Source organism: Cetorhinus maximus, chromosome 1 (assembly GCF_964194155.1).
Source record: "Cetorhinus maximus chromosome 1, sCetMax3.hap1.1, whole genome shotgun sequence".
Taxonomy (NCBI): Eukaryota; Metazoa; Chordata; class Chondrichthyes; order Lamniformes; family Cetorhinidae; genus Cetorhinus; species Cetorhinus maximus.
In genome coordinates this window covers 56,076,100-56,090,944 of record NC_135879.1, presented here as the reverse complement: position 1 = coordinate 56,090,944, position 14,845 = coordinate 56,076,100, and the positions used below count along the sequence as shown (strand labels likewise).

The 14,845-nt window shown below is 45.7% G+C and overlaps 1 protein-coding gene across 1 annotated transcript in view; it reads left to right on the top strand.

Moving 5' to 3' along the window:
- anapc10 (anaphase promoting complex subunit 10) overlaps positions 1 to 14,845 on the top strand; it is a 45,703-nt gene that overhangs the window by 13,553 nt on the left and 17,305 nt on the right. Inside the window, exon 4 of the mRNA XM_078540873.1 lies at positions 14,368 to 14,488. Within this exon, the coding sequence (XP_078396999.1) occupies positions 14,368 to 14,488 (121 nt within the window). The remainder of the gene's footprint in view (positions 1 to 14,367; positions 14,489 to 14,845) is intronic.

Sequence of the window (14,845 nt, the reverse complement as noted above, 5' to 3'; positions counted from 1 at the left end):
GCTACAGCAGTGATACAAAATGAAACCCCTTACATTAATGCTACAAGTGCACCCTGAAACCAGTAGCTGCAATTCCAGATAGGCAGAGCTCTATTTACATTGCTTGGTTCCTGTCTGACACCTGTGCATGCATGGGTAAAGCTTTTTCCCAAAAGCTAGAAATCCAAATGTATAAAGATCAGGAAGGAGGGAATCCCTGCTCTCTGAACATTTAAATTAAGTTAAAGTGGATTTACAGTTGCCCATTTGGTTCCTGAATCAGGATATTTGCAGTTTAAGTTATTTAGTTGATTTGAGATGATTTCCTGCAACACTATACGAGCTTTCATCAAATAATTTACTTTCAAATTTGTTGAGCTGGACTTCTTTTGTTCACTGGTGAGATAGGAGTAGCTTGGTTTGAATTTTCAGTTATAGATTCAACAATGTTAGTATGCAGGTCCAGTAAGTGATTAGGAAGGCAAATAGGATGTTGTCATTTATTGCAAGGGGAATGGGATATAAAGTAGGGATGTTTTGCTGCAGTTGTACAGGGCATTGGTGAGACCACATCTGGGCCAGGATTTCCCGGTCAGGGGGTGGGGCCTGCTTGCCGACGCGTAAAATGACGCCTCATTTCAATTTTCAGGTCAGTGGGGGCTCAGCCGAATCAGCTGTGCGCCCGCTGACCTGTCATTGACAAAGTAGTTAAATTAATTAGTGGACCTGCCCGTTCAACCTTGAGGGCATTGGAAAAAGCATGAAACCTCATCCACGGGCGGGAGGAGGTTTCATGTAGATTTTTAAAAATTTAATTAAAGTGTAACTAAAAGTGATGGACATGTCCCAACTCATGTGACAGCGTCACATGAGGGGACATGTCAGGGAATTTTTTTTTTTTGTTTTTAACATTTTTTAATGTGGAGCTGATCTCTCTGAGGCAGCACTTAGCCTCAGGGAGATGGGTGCGCTCTTTCCTGCGCACGTGCGAAAGAACGCACTCTTGGCTCAGGAAATTTCCCCCCCCCAACCCGCACAGGGAGCGCATAGCGCCTTAATTGGCCCGCCCACATAAAATGGCGGCGTGCCCCCGATCAGAGGCGTGCTCGCTCCTGAACTTCCCTCCCTGACGGGGGGGAAAATTCTGCCCCTGGAGTACTGTGTACAGTTTTCGTCTTATTATTTAAGAAAGGATGTAAATGCATTAGAAGCAATTCAGAAGAGGATTTTGAATCTATTGTTCTGGGGTCTGGATTTTAATGAAGACTGGCATGATAGATGAATTGGATTTATTTTGTGACAGGATACGGATAGGGAAGGTGGAACCTGAGAATCAGGTTCTTTGCCTTTTAAAATGGCATTGGAAATTGTCACTTATTTAGCCATTCCGGTGGAGACTTTAATTTTCCTACGTGGTATCTACTTAATTTGGAGATTTTAAAATACTCTTTAAAAACATGCCATTTTGTTTTCTCTTTCCCTTCATAATTTTAGTCCAGCCATTTTAGCGCACTCGACTTTAAATAATGTTTTTTAGAAAACTGCCATTTTATCATGCTTCGTTTGGTGATGTCATCATTGGTGCTTAGTTGCTCCAATAATTCTATTTTCCAAAATCAGTGGACTACAATTTAAATATTAAATTGAGTATCATTCCCCCTACCCCCCTCACCCCTGTCTCTTTAAACACCTTGGCTGGATTTTCAAAAGCCGGTGAGGGCGAGGTTAGGAGAAATCATGCATTTAATATTGCGATCTTGGATGGCAGCACTGATTCTCGCCATCTCCGGAATGCAACCTTATTTTCAAAAGGGGGGTGGGGTGGTGAAGGGAACCAACAGCCCGCTGGCCCCTAATTAACAGATTGAGCTGATTGTGGAGCTCATTAACAGTCTTTGGAGCAGTAACTTTCTATTTTTATTTGGGAAGCACGAGGAAAAGAGAGGGTCTGGGACATGTTAGGGTGCAGCTGTTGTGAACATAGCAGGGAGCCATGAGTGGTAATGGATGCATTCTTCAACAGTTGTGAGAAACTGGGATTTCAGCTCAACTAGTGGCACAGAGTTGCCATTGCTGGTACTGAGAGGCTTGGATTTGTGGTTAAGGAAGCCCTGGTGAACAAATGAATGGCAGGTAAAGGAATCAAGATGGGAGCAGGCTACTCTAACATTGGACAGAGTAGTGAGGAGGAGCTTAAGCAGTGGCACCTTCCTAGTCAGGAGGAGGCCAGAGAAGCACAGTGAAGGGCTGCAAGGGAAAGATGGCGCAACCCAAGACATCCCAAGAGCCGGTCACCTGCAAATGACAGAGTGCCTGTGTCATAGGAGACTGCACCTATGTTACCAGGACTTGAAAATTGCAGCTATGAGGAAAGATTGGATAGGCTGGGGACGTTCTCCTTGGAACAGAGGAGGCTGAGGGGAGATTTAATTGAGGTGTACAAAATTGCAAGGGACCTGGATAGAATGGATGGGAAGGACCTATTTACTTTAGCAGAGAGATCAGTGACTAGGGGGCATAGATTTAAAGTGATTGGTAGAAAGATGAGAGGGGAGATGAGGGAAAATCTTTTCACCTAGAGCATTGTTGGGGTCTGGAACTCACTGCCTGAAAGGATAGTAGAGGCAGAAACCCTCAACTCATTTAAAATGTGTCTGGATATGCATCTCAAGTGATGTAACTGCAGGGCCACAGACTAAATACTGGAAAATTGGATTAGTCTGGACTGCTCTTTTTTCGGCTGGCACAGACACAATGGGCCAAGTGGCCTTTCTCTGTGCCGTAAATTTTCCGTGATTCTACCCAGGCAGGTGGTCTCAGTCTTTTGTGCTCTGGTCCACAATGACCTGATGGCTCGAGGCCCCTATGGTAGTCCTCTACCTGTGGCTGTTATGGTCACCGTGGTGCTGAATATTTATGTATCTGGGTCATTCCAGGGTACAGCTACAGACCTGGATGGCATCTTGCAGTCAGTAGCTCATCACACCATCAGGCAGGCTACAGGTGCTCTCTTCCAAAGGGCAGAGGACTACATCAATTTTGAAACCAAGGGGCCAGCGTGGGCACAGAGGGCATTGGGATTTGCTGTTAGCAGTTGTTTTCTTCAGGTCCAGTGGGGTCATCAGTTGTACTCATGTAGCCATCAAGGCACCAGCAGACCAGCTAACCAGATTACTGAACAAAAAAGGTTTCCACTCAATGAATATCCAACGGGTCTGTGACCACCGGAATCACACATTGAGCAGCTGTCATGATGCCTTTATCCTTCAGGAGTCCCAGGTACTGCATCTCTTCAGGCCAGCATCCAGACTCTGTGGGGACTGCAGATTGGTAGGGATTATTCCCTAAAGAGATGGCTCCTCATGCCTGCCCTGTATACAAACATAGTGCAGAGAGTTGCCACAACCAGAGCCATCTACTAAAACATACCTGCATTGGGCAGACAACCAGCATCTTGAAGATGCACTTCCATTGCCTTGATTAGTCAGGTGGGCCAACCAGGTTGACTCGCATTCCAGTCGTCTGCTGCATGTTACAAAACATGAGGTTGCAAAGAGGTCTGGAGTTGGATGAAGAGGTGGACCTGGAACACCACTCTCCCTCGAAAGAAGAAAATGAAGGGGCGACCAGACGAGCCCGGTCCTCAGGCATTGGAGGAAGTCTGCTGAGGCCATCCCAGATATTATGGCAATAGGTGGGCTAGCATAGGCTAGCACGAGAGCCAGACTAATTCAGCAACATTTCACTTGAATGGCTGCCAGCCCTTTGGACATATGACTCACCTTTCATCAGAGCAAGAAATTATCCAACAAGTACACACGTGTGAATAATCCCATTGCCAATCATGTAAGTTGAAAATGCAGCCTCCACTGCCAGCAGTCTCCTTAACACAAACAATGGCAATGCAGGAAACCCAGCAAACCCCTACCCTCCCACACCCCAACTCCTTAACTCCATCTCCCCTTTAACATCAAGCAATTGTAACACTCAAGGCCCAATAAGTCTCATGGCATCAGGCCAAACATCAGCAAGAAAATCTCCTGCTGGAGATCACCTACCCCCTCCCTCAACTGATGAGTCAGTACTTGTCCATGTTGAACCACCACCGAGGGTAGCAAGGGCACATAATGTACTCTAGGTGGGGGATTTCACTGCCAATCACCAGGAGTGGCTCAGTAGCACTGCTTACTGACTAAGCTGGCTGACTCCTGGAAGACATATCTGCCAGACTGGGCCTATGACAGGTGATGAGGGAAAAACCTACTTGGCCTCGCCATCACCAACGTTGTTGCACATGCATCTGTCCATGGCAGTGCTGTTAAAAGTGACCACCACACAGTCCTTGTGGAGGCGAAGTCCCGTCTTCACACTGAGGATACCGTCCATGATGTTGTGTGCCGCTACCACCATACTAAATGGGATAGATGCAGAACAGACCTAGCGGTTCAAAATTGAGCATCCATGAGGCGCTGTGGGCCATTAGCAGCAGCCAAATTATATTCAACCACATTCTGTACCTCATGGCCCGGCATATCCTTCATGCTAACATTACCATCAAGCTGGGGGATCAACCCTGGTTCAATGAAACTGCAGGGGAGCATGCTAGGAGCAGCACCAGGCACACGTAAAAATGTGATGCCAACCTGTTGAAGCTGCAATGTATGGTTACATGGATGCAAAACAGGAGAGCAGCGTGCAATAGACAGATTGAAGCAATTCCACAACCAACGAATCAGATCAACATTCTGCAGTCCTGTCACATCCAGCCATGTTAAACAACAAATTGAAAGAGGTGGATCTACAAATATCCCCATCCTCAATGATGGGGGAGCCCAGGTTGTCAGTGCAAAAGACAAGCTTGAAGCATTTGCAGCTATCTTCAGCCAGAGGTACCAAGTCGATGATCCATCCCAGCCGTTTCCTGAGATCCCCAGCATCACAGATGCTCGTCTTCAGCCAATTTGATTCACTCCACATAATATCAAGAAACAGCTGAAGCTACTGGATACCGCCCTAGCCAAGCTGTTCCAGTGCAGCTACAATACTGGCAACTCTCTACGTGACAACGTGGAAAATTGCCCACGTATGTCCAGTCCACAAAAAGCAGGTCAAACCCAATTGGCCAGCTACCACCCCATCAGTCTGCTCTTAATCATCAGCAAAGTGATACAAGGTGTCATCAAAAATGCGATCAAGCAGCTCATACACAGCATTAACTTGCTCACTGATGCTCAGTTTGGGTTTCAGCAGGGCCATTTGGCTCCTGGACTCATTACAACCTTGGTCGAAGCATGGACAAAAGAGCATAATTCAAGGTGAGATGAGAGTGACTGCCCTTTGCATCAAGGCAGAATTTGACCAAGTATGACAACAAGGAACCCGAGCCAAATTGAATTCATGGGAATTGGGTGTGGTGGGGGTGGTGGTGGTGGTGGGGGGAGGCGGGTCTTGATTCTCCACTGGTTGGAGTCATTCCTAGCCCAAAGGAAGATGGTTGTGGTTGCCGAGGCCACTCATCTCAGCCCCAGGACATCACTGCAGGAGTAATGTCCTAGGCCTAACCACCTTCAGCTGCTTCATCAATGACCTTCCCTCCATCATAAAGTCAGAAGTAGGGAAGTTTGCTGGTGATTAGTGTTCAGCACCTTTCGTGACTCCTCAGATACTGAAGCAGAACGACTAGACATTTCGGGCTTGGGCTGATAAGTGGCAAGTAACATTTGCATCTCACAAGTGCCAGGCAATGACCACGTTCAACAAGAGCGAATCTAACCATTTCCCTTTGACATTCAATGGCATTACCATTGCTGAATCCCCCACTATCAACACCCTGGGAGTTACCATTGACCATAAACCTAACTGGATCAGCTTCTAAATACTGTGGCTACAAGAACAGGTCAGAGGCTGGGAATTCTGTGGCAAATAACTCACCACCTGACCCCCACCTCCCCTGCCCCCCAAAGTCTGTGCACCGTCTACAAGGCATAAGGAGTGTGATGGAATACTCTCCACTTGCCTGGAAGAGTGCGGCTCCAACAACACGCCAGAAGCTCTACACCATCCAGGACAAAGCAGCTCACTTGATTGGCACTCCCTCCACCACCAATGCACAGTGGCAGCAGTGGGTAGCATCTACAAGATGCACTGCACAAATCCACCAAGGCTCCTTCAAGAGCATCTTCCAAACCTGAGACCTCTCCCACGTAGAAGAACAAGGGCAGCACCACATGAGAACACTGCTGCCTACAAGTACCTGCTCCACTGCACACACACACACACACACACACACCCCCCCCCCCCCCCCCCCCCCCCCCACCACACACACTCCAAACCCCCCAACCCATAGCGTATCCTAACTTGGAAAAGTATCACCGTTCCTTCATTGTCACTGGGTCAAAACCCTGGCATTCCCTTCCTAACAGCACTGTAGATGTACCTACACCACAAGGACTGTAGCGCTGCACCACCCCTTCTCAAGGGCAATTAGAGATGAGCAGCAAATCTTTGCCAGCGATGCTCAAATCTCAGAAGAGAATAAAAAAACAGAAAACATCACCCAGGTGACCCTTAAAGTGCATCTAATGACATGGTGCCTTGTGTTTCTGTCCACTTCTATGGGATGCCCCCCTTGTGGATGAGGATGAGGTGGAAACAGCCTGTACCTTTGCCTCTACTTGCAGCTGAGATGACTGTATCTTCTGTCCTTGTGGAGGTGCCATGGAGGCTCCTCCACAGGTGTGTGCATCTCCACAGGCTGCTGTCCCTGTGTCATTGCAGTGGCATCCTTTATCACTGGGCTTTGCTGCTTGGATGCCAGAGGGGCCAAGGAGGCAAGGGACGAAGCTGGTGTCCTACTGTCTCAAGTTCTGTCATGAATGCTGGATGAGGCCACCATCTTGGATGCAACTGGCATCTACTCCAAATGTCTGTGCACCATCAGCTACACTTAGCAGTCAATGCTACAGAACCTTTCTGTGCATGTCAGCATGCTGCTCCTGCATCCAGGCAGAATATGGCTCTCCAAGCGCTTCGCCACTCTCAGTGGAGGTTCTTATGTGCTCAAAACCCCAAGTCATCACAAAACATGTGCACTGCATGGACTCATCCATTGTTTTACCATGACTTCACAATGCCTCAGGGATTTGTGACATTTTGGGAATTCGTCTGTCTTTGACTCTTCAGAAAAACCCTCCTTGTTTGTGACACCCGGGACTCATCATCTCTGTACAGCGGAATATGGCTGTGTCCATCTTTTGTCCCAATGGAAATTTCCCACAGCTGAGTCTCTTTCACCCTCCTGCAATGTGGTTAACCTTGTGCTTCCCATTCCAAACTAGATTGAAGCCCAATTGAGGTGAGTTTGTCTGTGCTGGCGGAAGGTGTGGAGGAATGATATGACTGTGCTGGTACATCTCTGGCATATATCCCCGCTGAGGAGGCCAGTGACAACTGGGCATTGATATCCTGCTCTCCCTCCACAACTGGCCCTGTTGGAAAACGCAAGAAGGTGGTGAGGAGAACTCAGCCTGCTCAGCAGGTACATCATGACAGTCAGCCGAATACATGACAGCAGTTGTCCAGCAACAGCGTGCATTAGGCAGGAATAACATCCATGCCCATCACCTGTAGATTGAGCTATCAGATGACCCTGCTCTTGAGCACTGCCCATCTCATCAACACCCATGGCTTGACTTGATGGCACCCTCGTGATCTCCAGTGCTGCCTCCTCCATTGGGGTCAGTGTGGAGCTGTGGCAAACCATCACTAATCCAAGACATCTCTCTGGAATTATTCACCCTTTTCTACTGGATGAAGAGAGAAAGATTTATGAGAAGGCTGCCCGCCCTTAGCTATTCCAGCATGACATTCACATATGATGTTGCATTCCTCAGTGATGCCCACTTCTCAATTGCACCCCAGAAGTAGCGGGTTGCTACCATCTGTGATACAACTGGCCGCTTAATCTGACACTGTTAAGATCATCTATGGGCACTCGGTCTGTTCAGCTTGAATGTATGCTGGTGTATTCGGTTAGAGACCTGTTACTTAGGTGTCACTTGCCACTAACCTTTCCAGACCTTAGCAGATTATTGAAGTGCCTTCTACACTGCATCCACGTTCTCCTAGTGACGCCCTCCAGCTGCTGATCTCTGTGGCTGCATCCACCCATGCCCACTTGGCCTCTCTTGGTAGATTTCTTCTTCCGCATGGAGGGAACATCACATCTCTTTCCTAAGAGATTACATCCGTTCAAGCCTCAAGGGAGGGTGCTGTTAACTCACCATCAAGTTAGTTCCCGGGTGAACTGGGCCCTTTGCATTTTAAAATCACGACCCATCATTGGCAAAGTGTTGGGATGCCAGGACAGGAAATGATCTGGGCATTGGATTCTTGATTCCAGATTGAAAATCCAGTCCCTTGTGTCAAGAGTAGTCCTACTGTAAACTGACCTTTCAGATCATTTCCCTTATTCCATTTTGATTTGATGTAATTAAAACCACATGTCCCACATTGACCAATGATGTTTTTATTTGTTGAGTTAGCTGTTTCCTATGCTTGTCCTGGTGATCCATAATAATTTCTGTCACTGACCTACTGTGCTGTTCCAACATGCTCACTTTAATTTGCAAGAAAAATAACTGCTTTCTCTGAAGCACCCTGCACGCCTTCTAGTCATGGAATCATTAGAGCATGGAAGGAGGCTATTCGACCTATCTAGTCCATGCCAGCTCTCTGTAGAGTAATCAGTCATTCCCATTCCACAGGTCTACTCCTGTAGCCCTGCAATCTTCCCTCAAGTTCTCATCCAATTTCCTTTTGAAAGCTTTGATTATCCACAGTTCCGCCACCCTCATAGGCAGCAAGTTCCAAATCATTGCCACTCACTGCATTTAAAAGTTCTTCCTCACATTCCACCCACATCTCTTGCTCAAAACCTTAATTTTGCGTCCTCTAGTCATTGTTCCACCAACCAATAGGAACAACTTTTTTTCTACCTTATCAAAACCAGTCAAAATCTTGTACACCTCTATCAAATCTCCCCTCAACCTCCTTTGCTGTAAAGAGAAAACACCAGATTCTCCAACCTAACTGTGGCTAAAAACCACTCATTGCTGGACCTATTCTGGTAAATCCCCCCCTGAACCCTACATCTGAGCCCTAAAGTGTGGTGACCAGAATGGAATACAGTATTCTAGTTGTGACATAACCAGATCTTTTTAAAAGTTCATCATAACTTCCCAACTTTCGTACTCCGTATTTCTATTTCTGAAGCCCAAGATCCTATGTTTTGCTAATTACTTGATAAATCCTGCCACCTTTTATGCACCTGCACTCCCAAGTCCCTCTGTCCCCACACACTTTAGAACTGGCCATTAAGTCGATATTGGATCTACCTATCTCCTCCGCCAGAATGCATCATCTCACACTTCTCTGTATTAAATTCCATCTGCCACTTGTCTGTTCATTGTGCTAGCATAACATTGTCCTATTACAGTTGGTTGGTATCATCCTCACTGTCTTCAAACGTCTAAGTTTGGTATCAATGGCAAATTTTGAAAATTTATCCTCTGTACTCCAACATCCAAAGTTATTTTATTTTTAATATAAAAAAAACTGTGGTCCTAGCAGTGACTCTTTCAGAACACCACTGTCTACTATTTCCCAGTCTGAAAAACAACCATTTACCACAACTTGCTGTTTTCTGTCCTTAAGCCAATTTTTTCTACAAGCTGACACTGACCTATTCCAGGAACCTCAATTTTGCTAACCAGCCTTTTATGTAGTACTTTGTCAAATACCTTCTTAAAACCCATTTGGACAACATCCACCACATTCCCTTCATCAAACTTCTCTGTTACCTCCTCAAAAAATTCAATTATATTAATCAAGCATGATCTGCCTTTTACAAATCCATGCTGGCTATCCTTAATTAACTCAAATTCTCTAAATGCCAGCCTTTTTTCCCCCTTGATTATTGTTTCTAAAACCTTACTTACCACTGATGTTAAACTGGAGGAAGCACTGAGACCGGCAAGGGCGCAGAATGTACTCTGGATGGGGGACTTCAATGTCCATCACCAAGAGTGGCTCGGTAGCACCGCTGCTGACCAAGCTGGCCGAGTCCTAAATGACATAGCTGCTAGACTGGGTCTGCAGCAGGTGGTGAGGGAACCAACAAGAGGGAAAAACATACTGAACCTCATCCTCACCAACCTGCCTGCCACAGATGCATCTGTCCGACAGTATCGGTAGGAGTGACCACCGCATAGTCATTATGGAGACGAAGTCCCGCCTTCACATTGAGGATACCCTCCATCATGTTGTGTGGCACTACCACCGTGCTAAATGGGATAGATTTCAAACAGGCCTAGTAACTCAAGACTGGGCATCCATGAGGCAATGTGGGCCATCGGCAGCAGCAGAATTGTATTCAAACACAATCTGTAAACTCATGGCCCGGCATATACCCCACTTTACCATTACCATCAAGCCAGGGGATCAACCCTGGTTCAATGAAGAGTGCAGGAGGGCATGCCAGGAACAGCACCACGCACACCTAAAATTGAGGTGTCAACCTGGTGAAGCTATAAAACAGGACTACTTGCATAAGAACAGCATAAACAGCAAGTGATAGACAGAGCTAAGCGATCCCACAAATGGGTCAGATCTAAGCTCTGCAGCCCTGCCACATCCAGTCGTGAATGGTGGTGGACAATTAAACAACTCACTGGAGGAGGAGGTGCCGCAAATATCCCCATCCTTAATGATAGAGGAACCCAGCACAGCAGTGCAAAAGAAAAGGCTGAAGCATTCGCAACAATCATCAGCCAGAAGTGCCGAGTGGATGATCCATCTCAGCCTCCTGTGGAGGCCCCCAGCATCACAGTTGCCAGTCTTCAGCCAATTCGATTTACTCCACGTGATATCAAGAAACGGCTGAAGGCACTGGATACTGCAAAGGCTATGGGCCCTGACAATATTTTGGCAATAGTACTGAAGACTTGTGCTCCAGAACTTGCTGCGCCCCTAGTTCCAGTATCTACCCAGCTATGTGGAAAATTGCCCAGGTATGTCCTGTACACACAAAGTAGGACAAATCCAACCTGGCCAATTACCTCCCTGTCAGTCTAGTCTCCATCATCAGTAAAGTAATGGAAGGGGTCATCAGCAGTGCTATCAAGCGGCATTTGCTTAGCAATAACCTGCTCACTGATGCCCAGTTTGGGTTCTGCCGAGGCTACTCAGTTTTTGACCTCGTTACAGCCTTGGTTCAAACATGGACAAAAGAGCTGAACTCCCAAGGTGAGGTGAGAGTGACTGCCCTTGACATCAAGGCAGCATTCGACCAAGTGTGGCATCAAGGATCCCTAGCAAAACTGGAGTCACTGGGAATCCGGGGAAAAACACTCTGCTGGTTGGAGTCATACCTAGCACAAAGGGAGATGGCTGTGATTGTTGGAGGCCAGTCATCTCAGCTCCAGAACATCACTGCAGGAGTTCCTCAGGGTAGTGTCCTCGGCCCAACCATCTTCAGCTGCTTCATCAATGACCTTCCTTCCATCATGAGGTCAAATGTGGGGATGTTTGCTGATGATTGCACAATGTTCAGCACCATTCGTGACTCCTCAGATACTGAAGCAGTCCATGTCCAAATGCAGCAAGACCTGGACAATATGCAGGCTTAGGCTGACAAGTGGCAAGTAACATTCGTGCCCCACAAGTGTCAGGCAATGACCATCTCCAACAAGCGAGAATCCAACCATCGCCCCTTGATATTCAATGGCGTTACCATCACTGAATCCACCACTGTCAACATCCTGGGGGGGGGTTACCATTGACCAGAAACCGAACTGGACTAGCCATATAAATACTGTGGCTACAAGAGCAGGTCAGAGGCTAGGAATCGTGTGACGAATAACAGGCCTTCAGACTCCCCAGAGCCTGTCTACTATCTACAAGGCACAAGTCAGGAATGTGATGGAATACTCCCCACTTGCCTGGATGAGTGCAGCTCCTATAACACTGAAGAAGCTGGATACCGTCCAGGAGAAAGCAGTCCGCTTGAACGGCACCATTTCCACAAACATTCACTCCCTCTTCCACCGACGCACAGTAGCAACAGTGTGTACCATCTACAAGATGCACTGCAGGAAGTCACCAAGGCTCCTTAGACAGCACCTTCCAAACCCACGACCACTACTGCCTAGAAGGACAAGGGCAGCAGATAGATGGGAACATCATCACCTGGAAGTTCCACTCTAAGTCACTCACCATCCTGACTTGGAAATATATCACCGTTCCTTCACTGTCACTGGGTTAAAATCCTGGAATTCCCTTACAGCACTGTGGGTGTACCTACACCACATGGACTGCAGCAGTTCAAGAAGGCAGCTCACCACCGCCTTCTCAAGGGCAACTAGGGACAGGCAATAAATGCTGGCCCAGCCAGCGAAGCCCACATCCCGTGAATGAATTTAAAAAAAGCTGACTGACCTGTAGTTACTAGGAATGTCCTTAGATGCTTTCTTCAATAAAGGTGCCACATTAGCCACTCTCCAATCCTCTGGCACTTCCCCCATATCTAGGGAAGATTAGTCCACCCCTGCTTCTTTTAGCAACATGGATGCAAGCCAGCTGGATCCGGCGATTTATCCGCTTTAATATAGCCAGCTTTCCAGTACATCCTACTAATAGGACCCACTACGCCTCTTGCTACCTGCTTAACGTTTACATGCTGTTAGAAGATTTTTGGATTCTCTTTTATGTTAATTGTCATTCTATTCTGACATTAGGAAGGATATATTGGCTATGGAAGGAGTCACTGTAGATTTGTCAGAAAGATACCTGGATTCCAAGGTTTAAATTACACAGAGATTAGTGTTGGACTAATTGAATTTTAGAAGGTTAAGAGACGCTTTGATGGAAGTTTTTAAGATATTAAAGAGAACTTGATCATGGGCTTCATAAATAGAGGTATTAAGTACAAAGCAGGGGAGTTGCACTGCAATAAAAATAAAAAATGCTGGAAATATTCAGTAGGTCACGCAGCATCTGTGGAGAGAAACAAATTAAACGTTTCAGGTTGTCAACCTGAAATGTTAACTGTTTCTCCAAAGAGTTGCATGACCTGCTGAGTGTTTCCAACATTTTCTGTTTTAATTTGGATTACTTATAAACTGGGTCTGGGCTATATTTTGCACTTTGCATTTGTGAGGAATAAGATATGCTCATAAGCATGCAGAACTATTTGGATGGAGAAAATTACATGCTGAAAGCTTTAACTTTAAAAGAATACTAAGATTGGAACAGTATTCATGTATATTCAGTGTAAAGTACTACTAACTTTGGATTAGTCTAATTTTCCTAAGCAGCAATGTAGTTGAAACATATATATTTTGGCAGCTTTCGAAGCATCAGTTTACATAATGAAAGTTTTCCATGATTAACTGCTAGTTAAGGAACTCAAAGTCAGTATTATCGATCGTTATTTGTCTGGTTTTACATCGCTTTGGGTACAGGAAATTACTGCGGACCACCAGGTTTCTAAAACTTTAGAGCACAACAATAATGTTTCTAATCTTTTCAAATCCATATCCGTCCTATAAATACATAGTCCCTGAAATGGTAATTTTCACATACATTACTTCATTCAGAATAGAATTATAGCTAATATAAGGAATATTTGATTCTTCCTTTGAGGAAAATCAGACAAGGGGAATGCGTCATAATTTGGGGTTTATTTGACTGGCTTTTTTGGGATGGGGAGGGTGCAGAAATCCTGAATTATACTCCAGTGTGATTTGAAGGCCTAAATAGAGCTTGTATCTAAACAAGTGATATATTGTATAATACATAATATCTGGACCCATGAAAGGGCTATTAAAACAAGAGTAAGGCTCTTCTAATGTCTTAGTGGGCAATGCCACCTGATGAAATTGTACCATATAAATCAGGCAGGTCCAATATTTGCCCATTCTGCGCTGAATTGGCTGATCTCAGTCAAAGTGGCATTAGGGATGCTACAGTTGTCTTCTGTGCCTTGGGTAAGTGAGTGGAGGTGGTGGTGGGGATTTGGATTTGGCCAGGCTTCTACTCTAGATTGCTTTCTCGAAATCCTGGTGGGAGATACAAGTGTGTGGTTGCTTGATTGAGGATAGGCTTCAGATTGGCCTAGAGGCCCCACAATTCAATTACTTTACTAGTCCAAACTGCAGAAATTCTCACACAAAGTTATGGTACATTTATTTTAATTTTAATATGTTTCAGTTTGCATCTGTTTAGAGTTGATTTTAAAAAAGTGCAGCTGTTCTCATTACAGGCACTTGACCACAATGCCATGTATTCCTGATGCCTCAGCTACTGTGATTAACTTGTTTGTTTTTATAGACGGAAAACAACTGTGAAAACCTTATGTATTTATGCAGACTACAAATCTGATGAAAGCTATACACCAAGCAAGGTCTCTGTCAGAGTGGGAAACAACTTTCATGACCTTAAAGAAATGCGGGTATGAATTTACCACATCTTTCTTCATAACAGATGTCTTAATAGTAAAGTTTTCCCCTTGTTCTAGAGCTTCCTGTGCCAGTGATATCCAAGTTTTTTGTCTTCATGGCCTCAATAGTTGCATACTATGGGATCTTGGGGACCGTATTTCTCAAGTATTCTGAATTGGGAACTACCGCTAATGAGACAATAGTACTTTAAAAATACCCTTTAAATTTTCAGGCCTATAATCTCCATGCAGAATAAATAATGAATAAGCAATGAGCACAAATAGGATTAAGTCTCCTCAGCTTCGAGGGCTGGGTTGCCAGGCACCACAGCAGCATGTGGCCTATAAGCTATTTGGGCATCCTTGCTC